This window comes from Ursus maritimus, unplaced genomic scaffold, assembly GCF_017311325.1.
Source record: "Ursus maritimus isolate PB19 unplaced genomic scaffold, ASM1731132v1 scaffold_26, whole genome shotgun sequence".
Classification (NCBI taxonomy): Eukaryota; Metazoa; Chordata; class Mammalia; order Carnivora; family Ursidae; genus Ursus; species Ursus maritimus.
Genome location: NW_024425119.1, coordinates 4,252,493 through 4,268,004, shown reverse-complemented (window position 1 = coordinate 4,268,004; position 15,512 = coordinate 4,252,493). Strand labels below are relative to the sequence as shown.

Genomic DNA, 15,512 nt, shown 5'->3' with positions numbered 1-15,512 from the left:
TGCCAAGTTCAGCCAAGGGCAGCCAGGCACACAGAGGCACGGCAGGGGGAGGGCAAGGCCCCCATCCTCAGAAGAGGTTGGTGGTGTTTTCTGGGCTCTTCCCTGGCAGGCCAGCCAAAGGGAGGGCAGACCCGTGGCCCTTCCCTCAAGGTGGTGGCAGTGCTCACCCTGTTGCAGCTGGGACTTTCTCTTCTCTACCCTCTTCCTCCCCGCCCCCTCTTGACTGACACCAGTGCTGGCTCTGACATGATTTAAAAATAGATATTAAGACAAGGAAGTTTAATTTTTAATACTTTGGAAAGGAAGTGAACACAGAGCTGGCATTCCCTCACAGCCACGTTCTGGGGTCTCGGAGCACGAGCCCCCTTTCCCCAAACAGAGCCTGCCTGACCCACCCCGAAGGTCTACTTGCCGAAGCACTCTGGGGAGACAGCCGATGCCTTACACCTGAACGTTCAGGAAGCCTCTAAATGCCTCTTGTTGCCCAGCTCAGCCAGTCTCCTGCTTGGAGAGGCTACGTCCCAAACTTGTCTGGACCCTGTTCAGATCCCTCAGCCCACTTACCACTTCTGTTCCCAGACAAAGGTATACCACAGACTCCATATGACACCCAGGCCATCCAGCACTGGTCCTGGGCACCATGGACCAACGGGGAGCCAGGGAGCCCACAGAGCCAGCCAAGCCAGTAACGGACATAAGCCTCAGTTGTGGCTAGAGAGCCTTAACCAAGTTGCCTGCACCCAAAGGGCAAGTAAATGGCCTACGAGGGGCTAAGCCGCAAAGGCCTGACCCCACTTAGGGGAGGTTAATCAGGGCCTCCACCCGGCACCCTACCCGTGGCAGCCCTGCCCCAACCTTTCCCCTGTTGCAAAAGGCACACTGAATGAACACTGAGCCTCCTTGGCTAATTGGCCTTTATTAAGGGAGCAATCCACAAGGAATAGACTTTCCAATGGAGCCGGAATGTCACTGCTCTGCCAGCCCTGATTTAAAGTGATGGGACAGCTCTGCTGGCAAGCATGAAAAGTGACCATTATCCTGAGTGGCAATTATGCCAGCAACCCCAGGCCCACCCCCACCCCCTCCATATTAGATAGGAGCTGGATTTGGGTAGGGAGGAGCTGGGCTGGGATCATGATCCGCTCTGCTGAGAAGGGGACACAGGCCCCCAGCACCCAAAGCCCAGCCCTACACTCTCTCTCCCCTACTCAGGGTTAGCTCTGAGCCTCCTTTGCCCTCCTGGAGGGGCTCCGATTCACTTCATCTCTCCTTAGGGTATTCCACCAAATGGCCCGGGGAGGACTCCAGGGTGGAGCTGATGGAGCTACGCCCCTTGCTTTCCACTGCTGGGAGAATACCCTGGGGTGGGTTTGATTACTGGTGTACAGGCCCCTCAGGATGGAGAGAAACTGCTGTCCCATGTCAGGCCTCCTATCTCCTTGCTACCAGGAAGCCAGCATTCACTTTGGCCCCAAGGATCAGGATGAGGTACAAAGGGGAAGAGGAGGTGGGGCTCAGTCTGGCATGACCACTGACTCCCCCTTCCCTAGCCCCACCATCTCTATCGGGCCCTCAGAAATGCTTCCCTTGGTGCCAACATGGCTAGCACCATCTGGTTGAAGTCAGTGGTCCAGGAGCAAACCTGGTCGCCACCCCCTCCTCCAACAGGCAGGCCCCCAGGAGCCTGTAAGTCACCAGTCTTTTTCTTGGTAAGGAGGAGAAGCACTGACTGCATAGCCCCCCCCCACTCCTGCCCCCGGTGATGTCACCCAGCCCTCACTAATGGCAGTACCTAGAAGCTCCACCCAGTGGCCAGGACCCAGGATTCTCCCGCCCGTGAGGGGGTGCAGCATGACAGCTGCACCTCTCCTCCACACTGGGAATCCTCCCAGCGGGCTCGGAGGAGGCAGGGGGGTGTGGCTGCAGCGGTGGGTTTGGAGAACTACCAGGTAGGCTCCAGGATCTATAAGAACATCTCTATTTATTGATTGCAGGCCTCAGGTTCAACTCTAATGCCTCAGAAAAGCCTCCCTTGGGGATCTGAGCCCTGCGACTAGAAAACGTGATGGCTACATAAGTCCTGACAATTGCTCTGGGTCCCAGAGGGCTCAGGCTCTAACCAGCCCTGTATCAGTCGTCACCCCTACCCTCTCACCCCCTCCAGTCTTCCTGTGTGCACGGGAAAGCAGCAGACGTGTCCCAGGGGTCCTGCCGCATCAACTACCCCACCTGCCCTTGGCACCTTCACCCTTTCTCTTCTGACTTGGCTCTTTCCCCTGCTCCCTCTCTCATATCAGGCCCAAGCACCTGCCTGCAGGACGTCTTCATTCAAGTAAAGCACAGTGACCTGCCCCGTGCCCGAATCCCGGCTAACTCCCTGCTACACTCTCTTCACCTTCCAGAGAACACAGTGGCAAACACTTACACACACGAGCATCCACTGCTCTTTTGTAAACTTTCCACCTTTCCTAAGGTGTACGTCTTACGAGCTCATCCCATGAGCGACTAGCATAAAAGAACTGGGTCTTTGAGATCCAATGTCTCCCAGCTCGTAGCATGTCACAGGAATTCTGAAATTTTTAAGTAATCAGAAAAGTCAAAGATTCGGAGAGAGACTCCTTGCCTGGTAAAAGAGTGGTGGCAGGTACCTCCTAATTAGGAAGAGACAGCAAGTTCTCTCACTATAACCAAAAACAGAAAGCCACTCCATCAATCAGCTCATTAACCTCTGCCGAGCTCTTAAGGGAAGATGAAAAGAGTTGCTTGTCGCACACAGCTAAGTTGCTAGGAGAACCTTCATCACAGACAAGTTTGAAAACTAACTCTCTTCCCTATCGAGCGGGACTCGGGAATCCCTACCATACAGTGAGATGTAGTTTTACCGCTCTGGCCATCCATTCATTCACTCACAAACTTATAATGAGTGCCTCCAACTTGCAGGGCACAGACCCCTGTGCCAAGGTGTGAGGAGGATGGCAACCACGGAGGCACCCAGCTGGAGAAGGAAGGAGCCACAAGCGGTTATATCTACTCTGGCCAGCAGGTGGCGGGGTGGGGGTGGGGAAGAGGGCTGCTGAGCGGGAGGTATCCGCCAAGGCCCGGAGCTTCCCCACCAAGGGCTTTCTAGTAAGTGGTAAGATATGCAGAGTGGGGCCAGGCAGAAAGGTAGGTTGAGACTATGAACAAGGGCAGAGAAGGAAACTCCAAAATGAAAGTGAGGCAGCATCCGTGTAAATCATAGGCACCAGACAAATACACACCACCACTTGGCTGACACGGATGCTGGCAAATGAGAGGACCAGGAGCACCGGCCCAAGGGCGGCCATGAAATCATTCTTGACATTCCAGTGGTTCTGCCCCACTTTCCACAAAACCCTCCCCACAGGACAGGTAACCCTAACAGCAGTGGCCGGAGGGCCCCAGACCATGCAGACAATCTGGGGAAATCCCACTCAAACAATCTCAAACTGGGCTCCTCAGAAGAGAAGCAGCAGCCTGTGCCCCAGGCCAGGCAGGGGGCTCCTCCCCAGAGAGAAGGAAGAGATACAGGACTCCCCATAACTAAGGAGGTCAGACATGAGGGAGGCCATCACCACAGCCTCCCCTCCCCCCTCCCCCAGACTGGAAAGGAAACCAAGTCCTTAAGGGATAAAGTGATTTGCCCAAAGTCATATAAGAAGCCAACACAGAACCAAAACTAGATCCCATCTTCTTCCCACCCAGCCCTGAGCTCTTCCCTTCTGTGGGAAAAGTCACCCCCCCACACACACACCCAAAAAAGTTTGTCAGCTAAAGCAGGTCACTTCACACAAGTGTTGAACATCAAAGCACAACCATTTCTGCCCAGCTTCACTGTGAATGACTTTCTCCTGCCCCCAGTGCTCCTTCTGGACCATGGGCAGCTGACAGCCTCCAGCAGGCAGGAGGACAGGCCCTGGGGCAGAGCCAAACATCTGTGCTATGTTGGGGCTCAGGAGAAGAAAGGCAGAGGCAGCAGTTGGGATGAAGGAACCATGAGATATGAATTTAAGAAGTTTTAAAATTTGTCTAACTTGCATTCCTTATGCACGCATGCACACGTGTGTGCCCACAGCCTTCAGAATCACAGAGAACCGAGAGCAATTCCAAGCTGTCCCACCTACTGACACCTTCTCTAGAAAATCATCTCTCACCGAGGATGGGGCATTCCCTTTGTCCCTTCCAGTCTCTGGGGCTCCCAGAGCCTGGGAGGGCTGGCTGGCGTTCCATGGTGGGAGCACATGGCCAGCCCGCTCCCTGCCCAGTCCACTGCAATCCCTCAAAAGCAGCTGCCGCCACCCGATGGCAGCATCCCACCCACACTCTCCTTTTCCACACAAGCCCTAACTCAGGGGCATATCTGCAGGCTAGCAAACGTGTCTCCCGCCTTGGGACAGGGGCTCCTCTCCTTTTCCTGGGACTCACTGAAGGAATGAGAGGAAGTGACCTCTACCATCCCTCCCACCCCCCACCTCATCCCCACAAAACGCGGCAGCTTGTCTTCTTGTGTATTCAGGAAGAATACAAGAAGAAACTCAAAAATCATCCACACTTGTGCCTGTCTTCAACTCAAGGTCACAGCTGTTAAAAATGCTGGCCCCACACCTATTTCTGCAGGTTCCCCTGTTGGAGGCACTTGGAGCATGGGTTTCTGACAGGGGAAGGAGGTGGCGGCAAACTTTGCCAGCCACCTAGGAGTAGAGTAAGTCTCTCCTGGAAGACAGGCAAGTCGGAGCCTCCATTCAGCCACCTCGGAGAGAGAAAGATGAATGAAAGGAGGGGGACGATTTTTTTTTTTAAACCCCACACTTACCGTTGTGCAGAAAGCAGGGCAATGCAGCACCACGGAGGAAGAGGGTAGCACGCTACGGGAAGCGCGAAGAGGAGAGGTGGCAAAGGAGAGATAAACGCAAGGACTTACCCAGAATATCAAATTGAAGAGGAACATCATGTACTTCAAGCAGCAGAGGCAGCCCCTGGCCATGTTGCACTTCTTAAATTCTAGGAGAAAAACAAAGGACAGGTCCAGGTAAAACACCACGTACTTGCTGCCTTTGGGTGCATTGTACTTGTCAGTCTTGACGCCAGCCTCGGCGCGGCTCTGTCCCCGGGAGCCCGCGGTGCCGTAGAAGGCACCGGCCGTGAAGCCGCGGCCGAACGGGCGGCCAGAGGTGGACGGCTTGGCAAAGTCCGAGTCCTTGCTGTCCAAAGATGGACTCCGGTGGATCGAAGAATCCTCGCTACTCGACTTCTCCATGCTCGCGTCGTTCCCGGGGGGCGCGAGGGGCGGGGGGCATCGCTCCCAGAGTGGGACAGAGGGGGCGCCCAAGTCGGGCGCGGGCTGCGGGCGGGGCTGGCGGAGCCCTGAACACCTCCTCTCTGCACCGGGGCGCACTCCCGGCCAGACCCCGTGCTCAGGGGCCGCTGCCTCTCGGACGGCGCCCCGCTCCCAGCCGACTGGCCCGGGAGGGCTCTGCGGTGCGGCGCGGCTCCGCTCGGCTCTCCGCGCGCTCGCGAACGCTCTCCGGGAACTGGCTGGCCTGCGTAACTTAACGTCTTTGGGGAGGTTGCAATTTGATTTCTCTTTCCAAAGCGTCAGCTCGCCTCCCGGGTGCACTGGCCGCTCCACGCGAGGCACAAGGGCGCCAGGATCCAGGTCCCCGGGCACACCTCTCCCTGCCCAGCCCCAGAGCTGAGCCCGACCACTTTGCGGGCGCTCCGCCTCCTTTTGCTCCGCGACTTTGCGGAGCTGCTCGCGGGCCCTGGGCTGCCCGGGCGCGCGGCGGGCAGTGCCGAGGGATCAGCCGCAGCTGCCACCGCTGGGCTTTTCCCTGCGAAATCCCAGCCCCGACTCCTGACTCCGAAACCGCCCGGAGCCCCCTCCCCGGGCCCTCGGCCCCGCCCCCTGCTTTGCATTCGACCAATGAGCACTAGGCCTGACGGGGGACGGGCGGCCTCCCCCTCCCCAATGACACATTATCTTTAATAGGATTAGCGTTCTGTTGTGTGCCTATACCAGTGCGCCGCGAGCCCTCGCTAAATGTCAAGGGCTCTGGAGCTGGGGGTGAAGCAGAACCTTCATCGGGAGGCGCTGGTCTCTTCCATGGAAGAAATGGGGGCGGCGAGAGAAGGGGAATGGCTGGAGGTACCAACGACCCAAGGAAACCAAAGGAAAGGGCTAGGGAGGACCGGAGGAGGAAAGAAGCGCAGCCACTGTCGAGCTGGCCGCCGCCCCCTGCGCCCACCAGGCCTGTCCGACCCGAGGCACACGGTCTCCCTGCTACACACGCGCACACATACACACACGCAGACGCGGGCGCGCGCGCTTTTGCACACGTGGATCTGGCTACCGCACGCAGGGAAAGGAGACCGCAGGGGAAGCGCAAGGTGTGGGAAAAGCGCTTGGGGCCTCCGCGGGGCGCGCGCCGCCCTCCCCACCCCCTCCGCGCGCGCGCGCACGCTCGAGCACACACGCGGCTCTGCAAGATTCCTGCAGCTGCGCGAGCCCCCCCAACCCCCACCGCCCCCGCGTTCCCGGGTGGGATGCCGTGCTGGCTGGGATCCCAGCTGGGCTGAGAAGAGTAGGTGGCAGAAGTAGGGTCCTGCCTTGCCCCTCTGAATCCTGCCAATGCCAAGGGTGACGTAGGAGTGCTCTTGGACCCAGGCTGGGTCCTCTCCCGTGAGGAGTGCACAAAAGGGGCTGGTCAAGGGAAACAGCATGAAGAATGCTCTTGCTAGGGGCTAGGGAACATCCAGGAGGAGTCCTTCATCCTACTGTAAAACACTGCACCTGTGTCCCCTGGGTTTGTGCATAAGTCTGCACAGCTGATCTGGAGCTACCATAGTTGGCAAACAAAGAAAACCAGAAGACTTATGGGGTGAGCAGCTCACCTCTCCTTTCTGACAGCAGGAAGAGAATGCTAAGAGCCCCTGAGAGAAGGGCCCTGTAATTACCAGGCTCTGTATCCCAGCACCCAACACCGGGCTCGGCCTCTGGGAGGCGCTAGACAAGGATGGCTGCATAGAAGAATTCCTTTCCTCCCTGGGAGTGGGAGTATGATATGTCCAACCTGGATGCCATCAGCCACGTATTCCACACGTGCTGTGTGCTGAGTGTGGAGGCAGGCCCTTGAGGAAACAGATATAAGGTGTGCTGCTCCCTGCTCTTGAGACACACACAATCTAGTCAGGAAGACGGAAGGACATCTATCACCATAGGCAATAGGCAGGAACATAACTGGCTATGGCCAAAAGGGAGAGGGACATTCACTCCAATCAGGGGGACTTGAAGACCCTCATCACAGGTGGGCTGTGGTGGCCCTATGCTGAGTCTGCACCCTCACTGGCTCAGAGGCAGGGGTGCCATCGCTCAGCTTCTTTCTAGGGACCTGCAACGGTGTTACTATTCTAAGCCCCTTCCCCACTAAGAGGGCAGCCCAGCAATGAAACCTAGTGAGTGTCATGGCCATGGCACCTTGGTCTCCTGGTTGGGCATAGTGGTCCTCTGGATGCTATTTATAGATGAGGGGGCAGGTGTCTGGCTGGCTCCCGACCGAACCCACTGCCACCTGACTGGAATGACTAACACCTTTTGTCCTCTTCAGCCTCGACTGGCTCCCAGGGGCTCCCGGCTGCCACTTCGTTCTCATAACATTACTTCCTTGATGCAGGAGAGATCATTTACCAGCTGGACTGTGAGTCAGGAGACCTGTTTTTCACTCTGAGCTCAATTTTGAGCCGTGTGATCAAGGACAAGGTAGTTTGCCTTTCTGAACTACTATTTCTTCCTCTTCAAAATGGGGATTAATACAGCCTACCCCTGAGAGGTGTTGTGAGAATAAAGTGAGCTGACAGATGTGAGACCAATCTGAGCACTGTAAGCACTGAGCAAATACAAGGGCCTGGATCACTAGCCTCAGACAGAGACTTGGTGTCAACAAGGGCCCTCCCAGGTTGGCCCCCTCCTACCTTCTCTTTTTTTTTTTTTCATCAGCTCACATCTCGTTCAATAAGAATAGCCTCTGCATTGTCCCTGGATCGTTTCACCTTCATTCATGATTACAAGTGGATGCAGGCCAGTAATTATTTCCTCAGCATTGGAGGCCCCGGTGGGTCAGCGTGAAGGATGAGGTAAGGAGAAGAGGAGGCTACCCAGTGTAAGAGTTCTGCTCACTCCTGGTCACCCTCGTCAGGAAGGCATTGAAGTCCCAGTCTTCAGCCCATTAACAAAGTTCAGTGATGTCCCAACAGGGTACCCAGCTTAATCATTATCAGGATAATAAGAGCAACAGAGATTTCCAAGTCCTCATATCCCAGGCACCCAGCTTCACACACACTAACTCACTGAGTCCTCATGACAACCCTATAGAATAGGGATATTATTATCCCCATTTTACAGATAAGGAAACTGTGTGATTTCAAAGCCCATTTCTTTACTCTCCTGGGCCCGAAACCTAGTTCCCAACCTTGAGAATCTTCCAGTCTAAAAGGCAGAATCTAAAAGCACAACAGAGAACCTGAAATTGCATGTCCTGATGAGAGGTCATTAGATAAAAGGACTTCATAAAAAAGGACCTCAAAAAAAAAAAGCCTTCTGCCCCCACTCCAAGACTGTACGTAGAGAAGCCCAAAGCAGAGTGATATAGCAAGTTCCATGCTAGGACCAGCAAAGAGCTGTCCCTTGCACCCCCGGGAGTGGGTGTGGACAGGGAGAGAGTAGGTGTAACGGCATCCCAGGAAGGTGTGGGTATGTACACTGAGGGGGCAGTGAGGAGCCAGGCCTGCCAGGAGCAGGAGAATGTGCTGGGAGTCAAGGTAAGCTACTCTGCACGGCCTTGCATGACACAGGAAAAGTCTGGACTTCATCCTGGAGCTTCCCAAGCAGTGGGAGCACATGACAAAATCGGTGCCCTAGGAAGCTGGGCCTGGCAGCAGCATGGAGAGGTGAGAAGATCAGCTGCTATGGTTGCCCCAGTTTCTTAGGTTGTGGGTGCAGAAGTAATGACCAGAGAGCAAAGGTGGTCTGAGACACCACGTCTCCTGCCCATCACCCCTGATCCTCACCCACTTGCCATGCTCAGGGGAGCTGGAAGACACAGCCTGCCCTTGGGGATCACTGAGCATGTGAACAAGGCAGAGCTGCCTTTCCTCCCCCCCCCTTTTTTTTAAACAACAACCAAAAAAAAAAAAAAAAGTGAAGCAAATACAGAATTTCCAGAGGGGAAAAGGAGACGTGAATACGTGAAATCAACATTCGATGTCTCCACTGACTGGCAACTGGGGAGATGTGGGCTCAGACTAAATGCCAAGCTCTCTCTGCCGCTTCCTGAGTTTCTCAGGCCTGCAGTGTAAGCCAGAGCTCAGCTCTGGTCTCTCACTCACCCACACACAGTCAGAGCTGATGGGCCCACACCGATTCCCTTCCTGACCTGCACGGAATATTTCTGTGTTTGCCAGCATGCGCAGCTCATGAGGTATCCTGTACCTCTAAGCTTCAAACAGGGCAGCCTCACGGAGAATTTAGGTTAGACACGAGGTGGCACCTGCTATCCTAAGGAGCATGTAAGATGGGCCACTGCTGTAGGAGAAGGGAGTCTTACCCCATCCCAATTTTTAAACTCCAAAATTGGGATCTTTTTCAGCAATACAGAAAATCGTTTAATTGCTAAGCAAACCATTTACCAATGGTGCCAAAAGAGAAGAAGGCTGGAGAGGTCCCCAGCAGGGGGCCCATATCCCACAATATTTGCATGAAGGCTCAGTAGGCAAGGAATGGTTAGGAGGGTCCAGAGGCCGGGACAAGGCTCTTTGCCAGGGAAATTAAACAGCTACAAGGTCATGCGTTCCCACACTTGGCCAAGATTCAGGAAGGACGGTAACAATGCTAGTAGAAGATCAGAGTAAAAAAGAATTAGGGGTAGTTCTATTTTTTATGTGTTTAATTTCTGAGACTTGTAAGGAAAACACACAAACAAAGAGGATTTGGCTTCAGTGACAGGGTTCACAGCTAGAATTGCTCAGGACAGTATACCAAGGGTGGCCCGGGTACCTTGTTCTCTGGAGAGAGGTTTGCTCCTCCCTCTTTTGAGTCCCCAGCTGGTTTGTTCCGCCTGCAATTATAGTTTGCCCACATGCCTCCGCTCTGGCCACCGGGCTTCCCAAAGGAGGAAGGGGCTGTGTCTGAATCACTTCATCCCCTCACCCCCACCCAGGGCCTGTCACAGTGACCACCACAGGGCAGGTACTCAGAATGTGTCAGCAGGTAGAGGGGAAAGGAAGACCACCTCGCCTAAGTACTGAGTTCTCTTTAAGGATAGCCTGAGAGCCCCAAGTTGATGAACCAGAGGGTGGGACCCGAGCCAGAAATCTATGGAATTGTTCCTGGAAAGCGGGCTATCTGAGGCCATCAGAACCTGAAGAGGGAACTCAGGAAATTTAAATTTCCCAGCTACAGATAAGAGAGTGGAAAGGCCACAAGGTCAACTGTTTCGTTCACAGCCGTACTCCCAACACATAGAGCAGCACGGGATGGCTCGGGCAGAGGGATAAATAAGCTTATGGATCAGAGGGCCATTTTGGAGGAAGACTCAGGAAAGGCAGGAAGGGGAAAAAGACCGACAGGCACCAGACAGAGGCCAAGCTGTGCACGGACCCCTCCCCATCCCAGGTGGGCCATGCCTTTTGGAGGATCTCTAAGGACAATCAGCACAGGTCCGCCTCCAGCTGAGTGCCTGGTAAACTCCCTAGTCCCTGTGAGCTCCCCAGTGCTGCAGTCACATCTCAGAGCCCAAGTGCTGGCTGTGATGAGCCCTGTCAGAGGCCACTCCCGACCACTGAGAAACCATGACTGTGAAGGGACCCTGAGCTGTGTGTCCACACGCCACACGTGGGAGGTGAGCACACTGGTCAGAGCATGTGCTGCTGACCCTGCGGGCAGTTAGCTCCGAGGAAACAGGGTCACAGCTGTAGACCAACTGTACCGCCATGACCCAGTCAGGAGTGCTACAAGTCAGGCTTTTAGATCATGAGGAACCAGGTGAAAGGTGTGTATGGATCATCAGAACACCAAGACCACTCAGCATATACCACGTGCCCAAGTGACGGTGGGCCGGCTGGGCCCGGTTCTGTGAGAAACCATGGCATATGCTCCGACGGCATCAGTACCCCCTGTCTGAACCCACCACCCCGCCCAGCCACGGAGAGCCGAGCTCTAGCGAAGTCATGGCGTGGAAACTCTTTGGGCTTTGGGACTAGATGGATCCGCGTCCAAACCCCTTCTGGAGCAAACTGCCGGGTGACCTAGAATGACCACTTCCCCCCAACGTATCTCAGTTTCCCCAACCATAAAACAGAGATGATAATGCACACTTCCCAGGCAGTAAGAAGACAGCGATTCAAGATTAAAACCGCAATGCACACAGCACTGTGTCTGAGACAGAGATGTTCAAAGGAATTGAGGCACTATTATGATTATCAGCATAATTATTATAGCAGATATGGTCCCCATCCCCACTGAATTCTAATGCAGTTGAACAAATATACGACCTGTAATCAATACAAAATACTCTGTGGCTCCAATTCTGAGGGTAAGCGCTGGCAGCTCCTCCCCCTCAGGCCCTCAGCTCTGGGCCCCCTCTGCCCCTGGCCAACACTCCTGCACTTGGCCATCCAGCCCGTTCCAGGGCTGTCCACCTGCTGATGTCACCTAAATGTTTACCTGGGCCTGCCCTGGCTTCTGAGCCCCAAGTGCACATACCCAGCTCCCATCTGGCAGCCCCACTAGCTGCTTCAGAGGCAGCTCCAATTTCACATGCCCCAGAGGGACTGACCTTGCCCTAGCCCTGCTCCCCTGACTGTACCATCCCCTTCTCAATAAACGGCCTAACACTCACCCTGGTGCTTATGCCAGAAGCCCAAGATTCACCCGTGACTCTCCATTGCCACTTGCTCCCACTCCGGTCAAACACAAGTCCTATCCAATGAGCCACCTTCTACTTCTGTCCCCACGGATACTGCCCTGGCCCCATCCTACACGTGTCTCACCTGGGCTCCTGCCACAGACTGGGACAGAGACCCCAGCCCCACCCTGGCCCTAAGTCCTCTCCATGGGGCAGCCAACACCGTCTTCTCACTCACCGTGCTCCCCTGTTTTCCTGAGATTAGGAGAGTATGTGTGTGTGTGTGTGTGTGTGTGTGTGTGTGTGTGTGTGTGTTTGCTAGTCTACTTTTTTATTGCAACCCAAATTCCTGAAACACCCTAAAGGTCTGGCACCACTGGCCCCAGCCTACCTGTCCAGCCCCATTTGCAAGTATTCTCCTCTTGCTCATTCTTTGCCCATACTCTTCCCTCTGTCCAGAATGCTCTTCCTCAACTCATTGCCTGACTTACTTCTACTCATCCCTGAGCTCTTGCAAATTCTCCAAAGAAGTTTTGTTTGGTTTGCCTGCTGCCCCCGCAGGCTAAATTGAAGCTCCCCTGCCCATCAATAATACAGTCTTGGCATCATTTCCCTCTTCCTCCCTAGCCCTCATCCCAGTTTGAAAGCACACGTCTCCTTGAGTAACAGTTTGCTGCCTGATTGTCCTACTTGACCATGAACCGAGGGCAGCAGGGCTGAGTCTGTTCTTCTCACTACTGTGTACCCAGTACAATGCCTGACCAGCAGCGGGGCTCAATAAATACTTGAAAACAGATAAATGAGAGCTCAATGCAGGGCATGCACAGGGCAAGCCAGCATCATGAGGAAGGGCCTTCCAGTTGTATGGTCACCTCGGGCCACCTAAGCAACAAAACCTCAGGATACTAGTTACCTATGTGATCTCTAGTTCCTCAACTACAAAACAAGGAGCTTGGACTAGTTGGTTCTTCAAGGCTTTTTCCAGACTTCCAGCCCTGCAATTCCCACCTGCGAAATGGGAAGATGGGCAGGACTGGAAAGGCAGAGGGTAGGAGGAAGAGTGTGCTGGAAGAAGAAGGGTGCCTCGGACATTCGGGAAGGGCATGTCCACATGCCCAGCCAAAACAAAGCTTCGCAGAACGTCCACATGGAAGGGAGGTGGGGCTGGAGCAGAGATGACCCCAAATGCCAGTTAAAAATCTGCATAGGTGCTTCCCTACCCCCTATTACTCTTGTCGACTCCATCCCCTGCACCCTCCTCCACCGACACTCCCAGCAAGATGAACACACATTAAGGTCCCTGCTTCCTCTGTCTGGAACTCCCTTTCCACACACACTCTGACTGGCTAACTTTCACAGCCCAGGTGGCACCCATGTGGCCTCCTCCTGAACTCTGGAGCCCCTCTTCAGAGCTCCAGAGCCCATCAGAGCCTGCCTGTTCACGAGCTCCCCGAACCCGAGACTGTGCACTCCTTGAGAGCATGGGCTGTGTCCATCACCTCTGCATTCCGGCCCTTGGCACAGTGGCTCGCATGCAGGAGCTCTTAAACACCACCAAGCACGTAAGTGAAGCAGCGAGGGTCTCTGTGGGGCTCTTGAGTGAGGGGGAGCTGCTCTTTAGAAAAATGCACCTTGGCTTAGAGCGGGGAGGTCTTTATGCAAAGAGCGGGAATGGCCAGTCCCAAAGAACAACAGTCTTTTCTTTGAGCAGGTGTACAGAGTGAGAGGGAACAGCAGAGGCTGAGCCCTAGAAGCACAGGCTGGCGGACCACTGGAGCAATGCCCATCCTGAGCTCTCAGACCCTTTTTCCTAAGAAAGTCCCAAAACAGCACCATCTTTCTTCCCAAGCCCCATCAGCATCTCTGTGAGATCCCCTAAAGGGCCTGGTGTGCAAGGCATTGTACTGGACAGATGTACCCGGACCCACACACGCACGCACACTGAGCCATTCACTCCGGGGAGACAGAGAGAAAGAAAGGATTTGTTATAAGTACTTATCAAAGAGGGCAGGTGGCTTCAGGGAGGATGAGATAAGGCCAGACCGCCAGGCACAGGGAAATGTGATGAAGCCCGAGGTTTATTGCCATGTACCAGTGGAAATTCACTGACCCAGCAAATCCAATATTCCTGAACCACCCCATGGAGGGCACTGACTGGCCGGTGGGGCCAGCACTCTCTGACCCAGCATACAGCCCGCCCGCGAAGCCGGCCCCTGCAGCTGGGGCCCATCTGCTGATGGAGGAGCTGCTGCCTGCTGCCTCCCCTCTTCCTTCCGTCCCTCCCCTAGGCCTGGAACCACTAGAGGGAAGAGCAGCGTGTGAGGAGCACTTGGGCATGCTCTAACGATGATGGAGAAAAAACAGCACCCCAGATTCCACCGGCTCTGAACCCTCACGGGAAGGGCGCCTGCACGTGTTCCATCCGAGCTGAAGAGAGTGAGAGGAGTGTGGTGAATGGGTGAGGGAAGACAGAGTTGGGCATCCCCATTGGGTAGAAGTTGGCTGTCGAAGGACTCACAAGTCTCATGGTGCAGGAAGCCGCTTGTGGTCTCTGAACTCCCACCAGCCACTTCGGTAAAGTGGGGCAGCAGCGCCGGCCAAAATCCCACTGCGTCACTCTTGCCTCTGTCTGCGGACCTGCATCCACATGGCTGAGTTGGTCGGGGGACCTCCAACTGAGGGGCCTCAGAGAAGCAGCCACCCTGAACCTGGAGGCAGCCTTCTCATCTCCAAGTAGCTGAGATGAAAATGGTCCTGAACCACACCCTTTGCAGTCCTGCAATGTTCTTCCAAAGCCTCTCAGGTTGTCCCCGCAGAGCTGCTGTAACCCAGCTTCACAGGACGCGTACCCAACCATGTTTCCCTGACCCAGACTTGCCCAGCACATGCCCAGAACGTAGACAGCACGCACACACGTTCCTTGTCACGGCTTCTCCTCCCTGAGACTGCCAGCCCTACTCCGCCTCCCCCCGTCACAGTCCCCCTGCTGCCTCCCATCCTCCTCTTAATGGCCCCCTGCCACATGCTGCCACCATCACAGACCAGAGACAGGGCTCCAAGGTGCCACACTGCCCCCTCTCACCAGCTCCAAATCTTCGCCTGCTCCCTGGGGCTTTAACATATACACTCAAGCTTGGCATTCAAGACCTTCTACACTGTCCTTTCCGGGCCTTATTTCCCATGAGTCCCTGACCTGTGCCCTATTCCCCCAGCAGTCAGGGCTCTTCACAGTTCTCCAGGCACGTTTCCACCTCCCCGCCTCCACACTCTGGCTTATGCACTGCCCTCCCCCAACGACGGCTCCCCCACCCATCTCTGTCTGTAGTAGGTGGTTTAGGACTCATCTCAAATGCCACAACCTCCATGAATGAAACTCTGATCCTAAGAATCCCCCCAAACTAAGAGGCCATCTTCTTGTTCTTAACCTCTCTTTGGGGCACTATTTCACTCTGCCTTGTATCAGGGCTGTTTGCCTAAATGTCTTCCTACAAGACTACAGGAAGACCTGAGGGGATAGACTCACCTGTGTTCCTCGCAGAACGAGCCTGATATGTGCACACTTAAGAAATGTGAAGACAAATTACCCATCCACACGGC

General features: G+C 54.9%; 1 protein-coding gene across 7 annotated transcripts in view; it reads right to left on the bottom strand.

Moving 5' to 3' along the window:
- TSPAN9 (tetraspanin 9) overlaps positions 1-15,512 on the bottom strand; it is a 198,403-nt gene that overhangs the window by 80,145 nt on the left and 102,746 nt on the right. For 6 of the 7 annotated variants that reach the window (XM_040642045.1, XM_040642044.1, XM_040642040.1 and 3 more), the window contains one exon: positions 4,940-5,019. In XM_040642045.1, the coding sequence (XP_040497979.1) occupies positions 4,940-5,002 (63 nt within the window). In that variant the 5' untranslated portion in view covers positions 5,003-5,019. Of the gene's footprint in view, positions 1-4,939; positions 5,276-15,512 lie in introns of those variants that run through there. The other variant, XM_008704863.2, reaches the window with a different exon arrangement.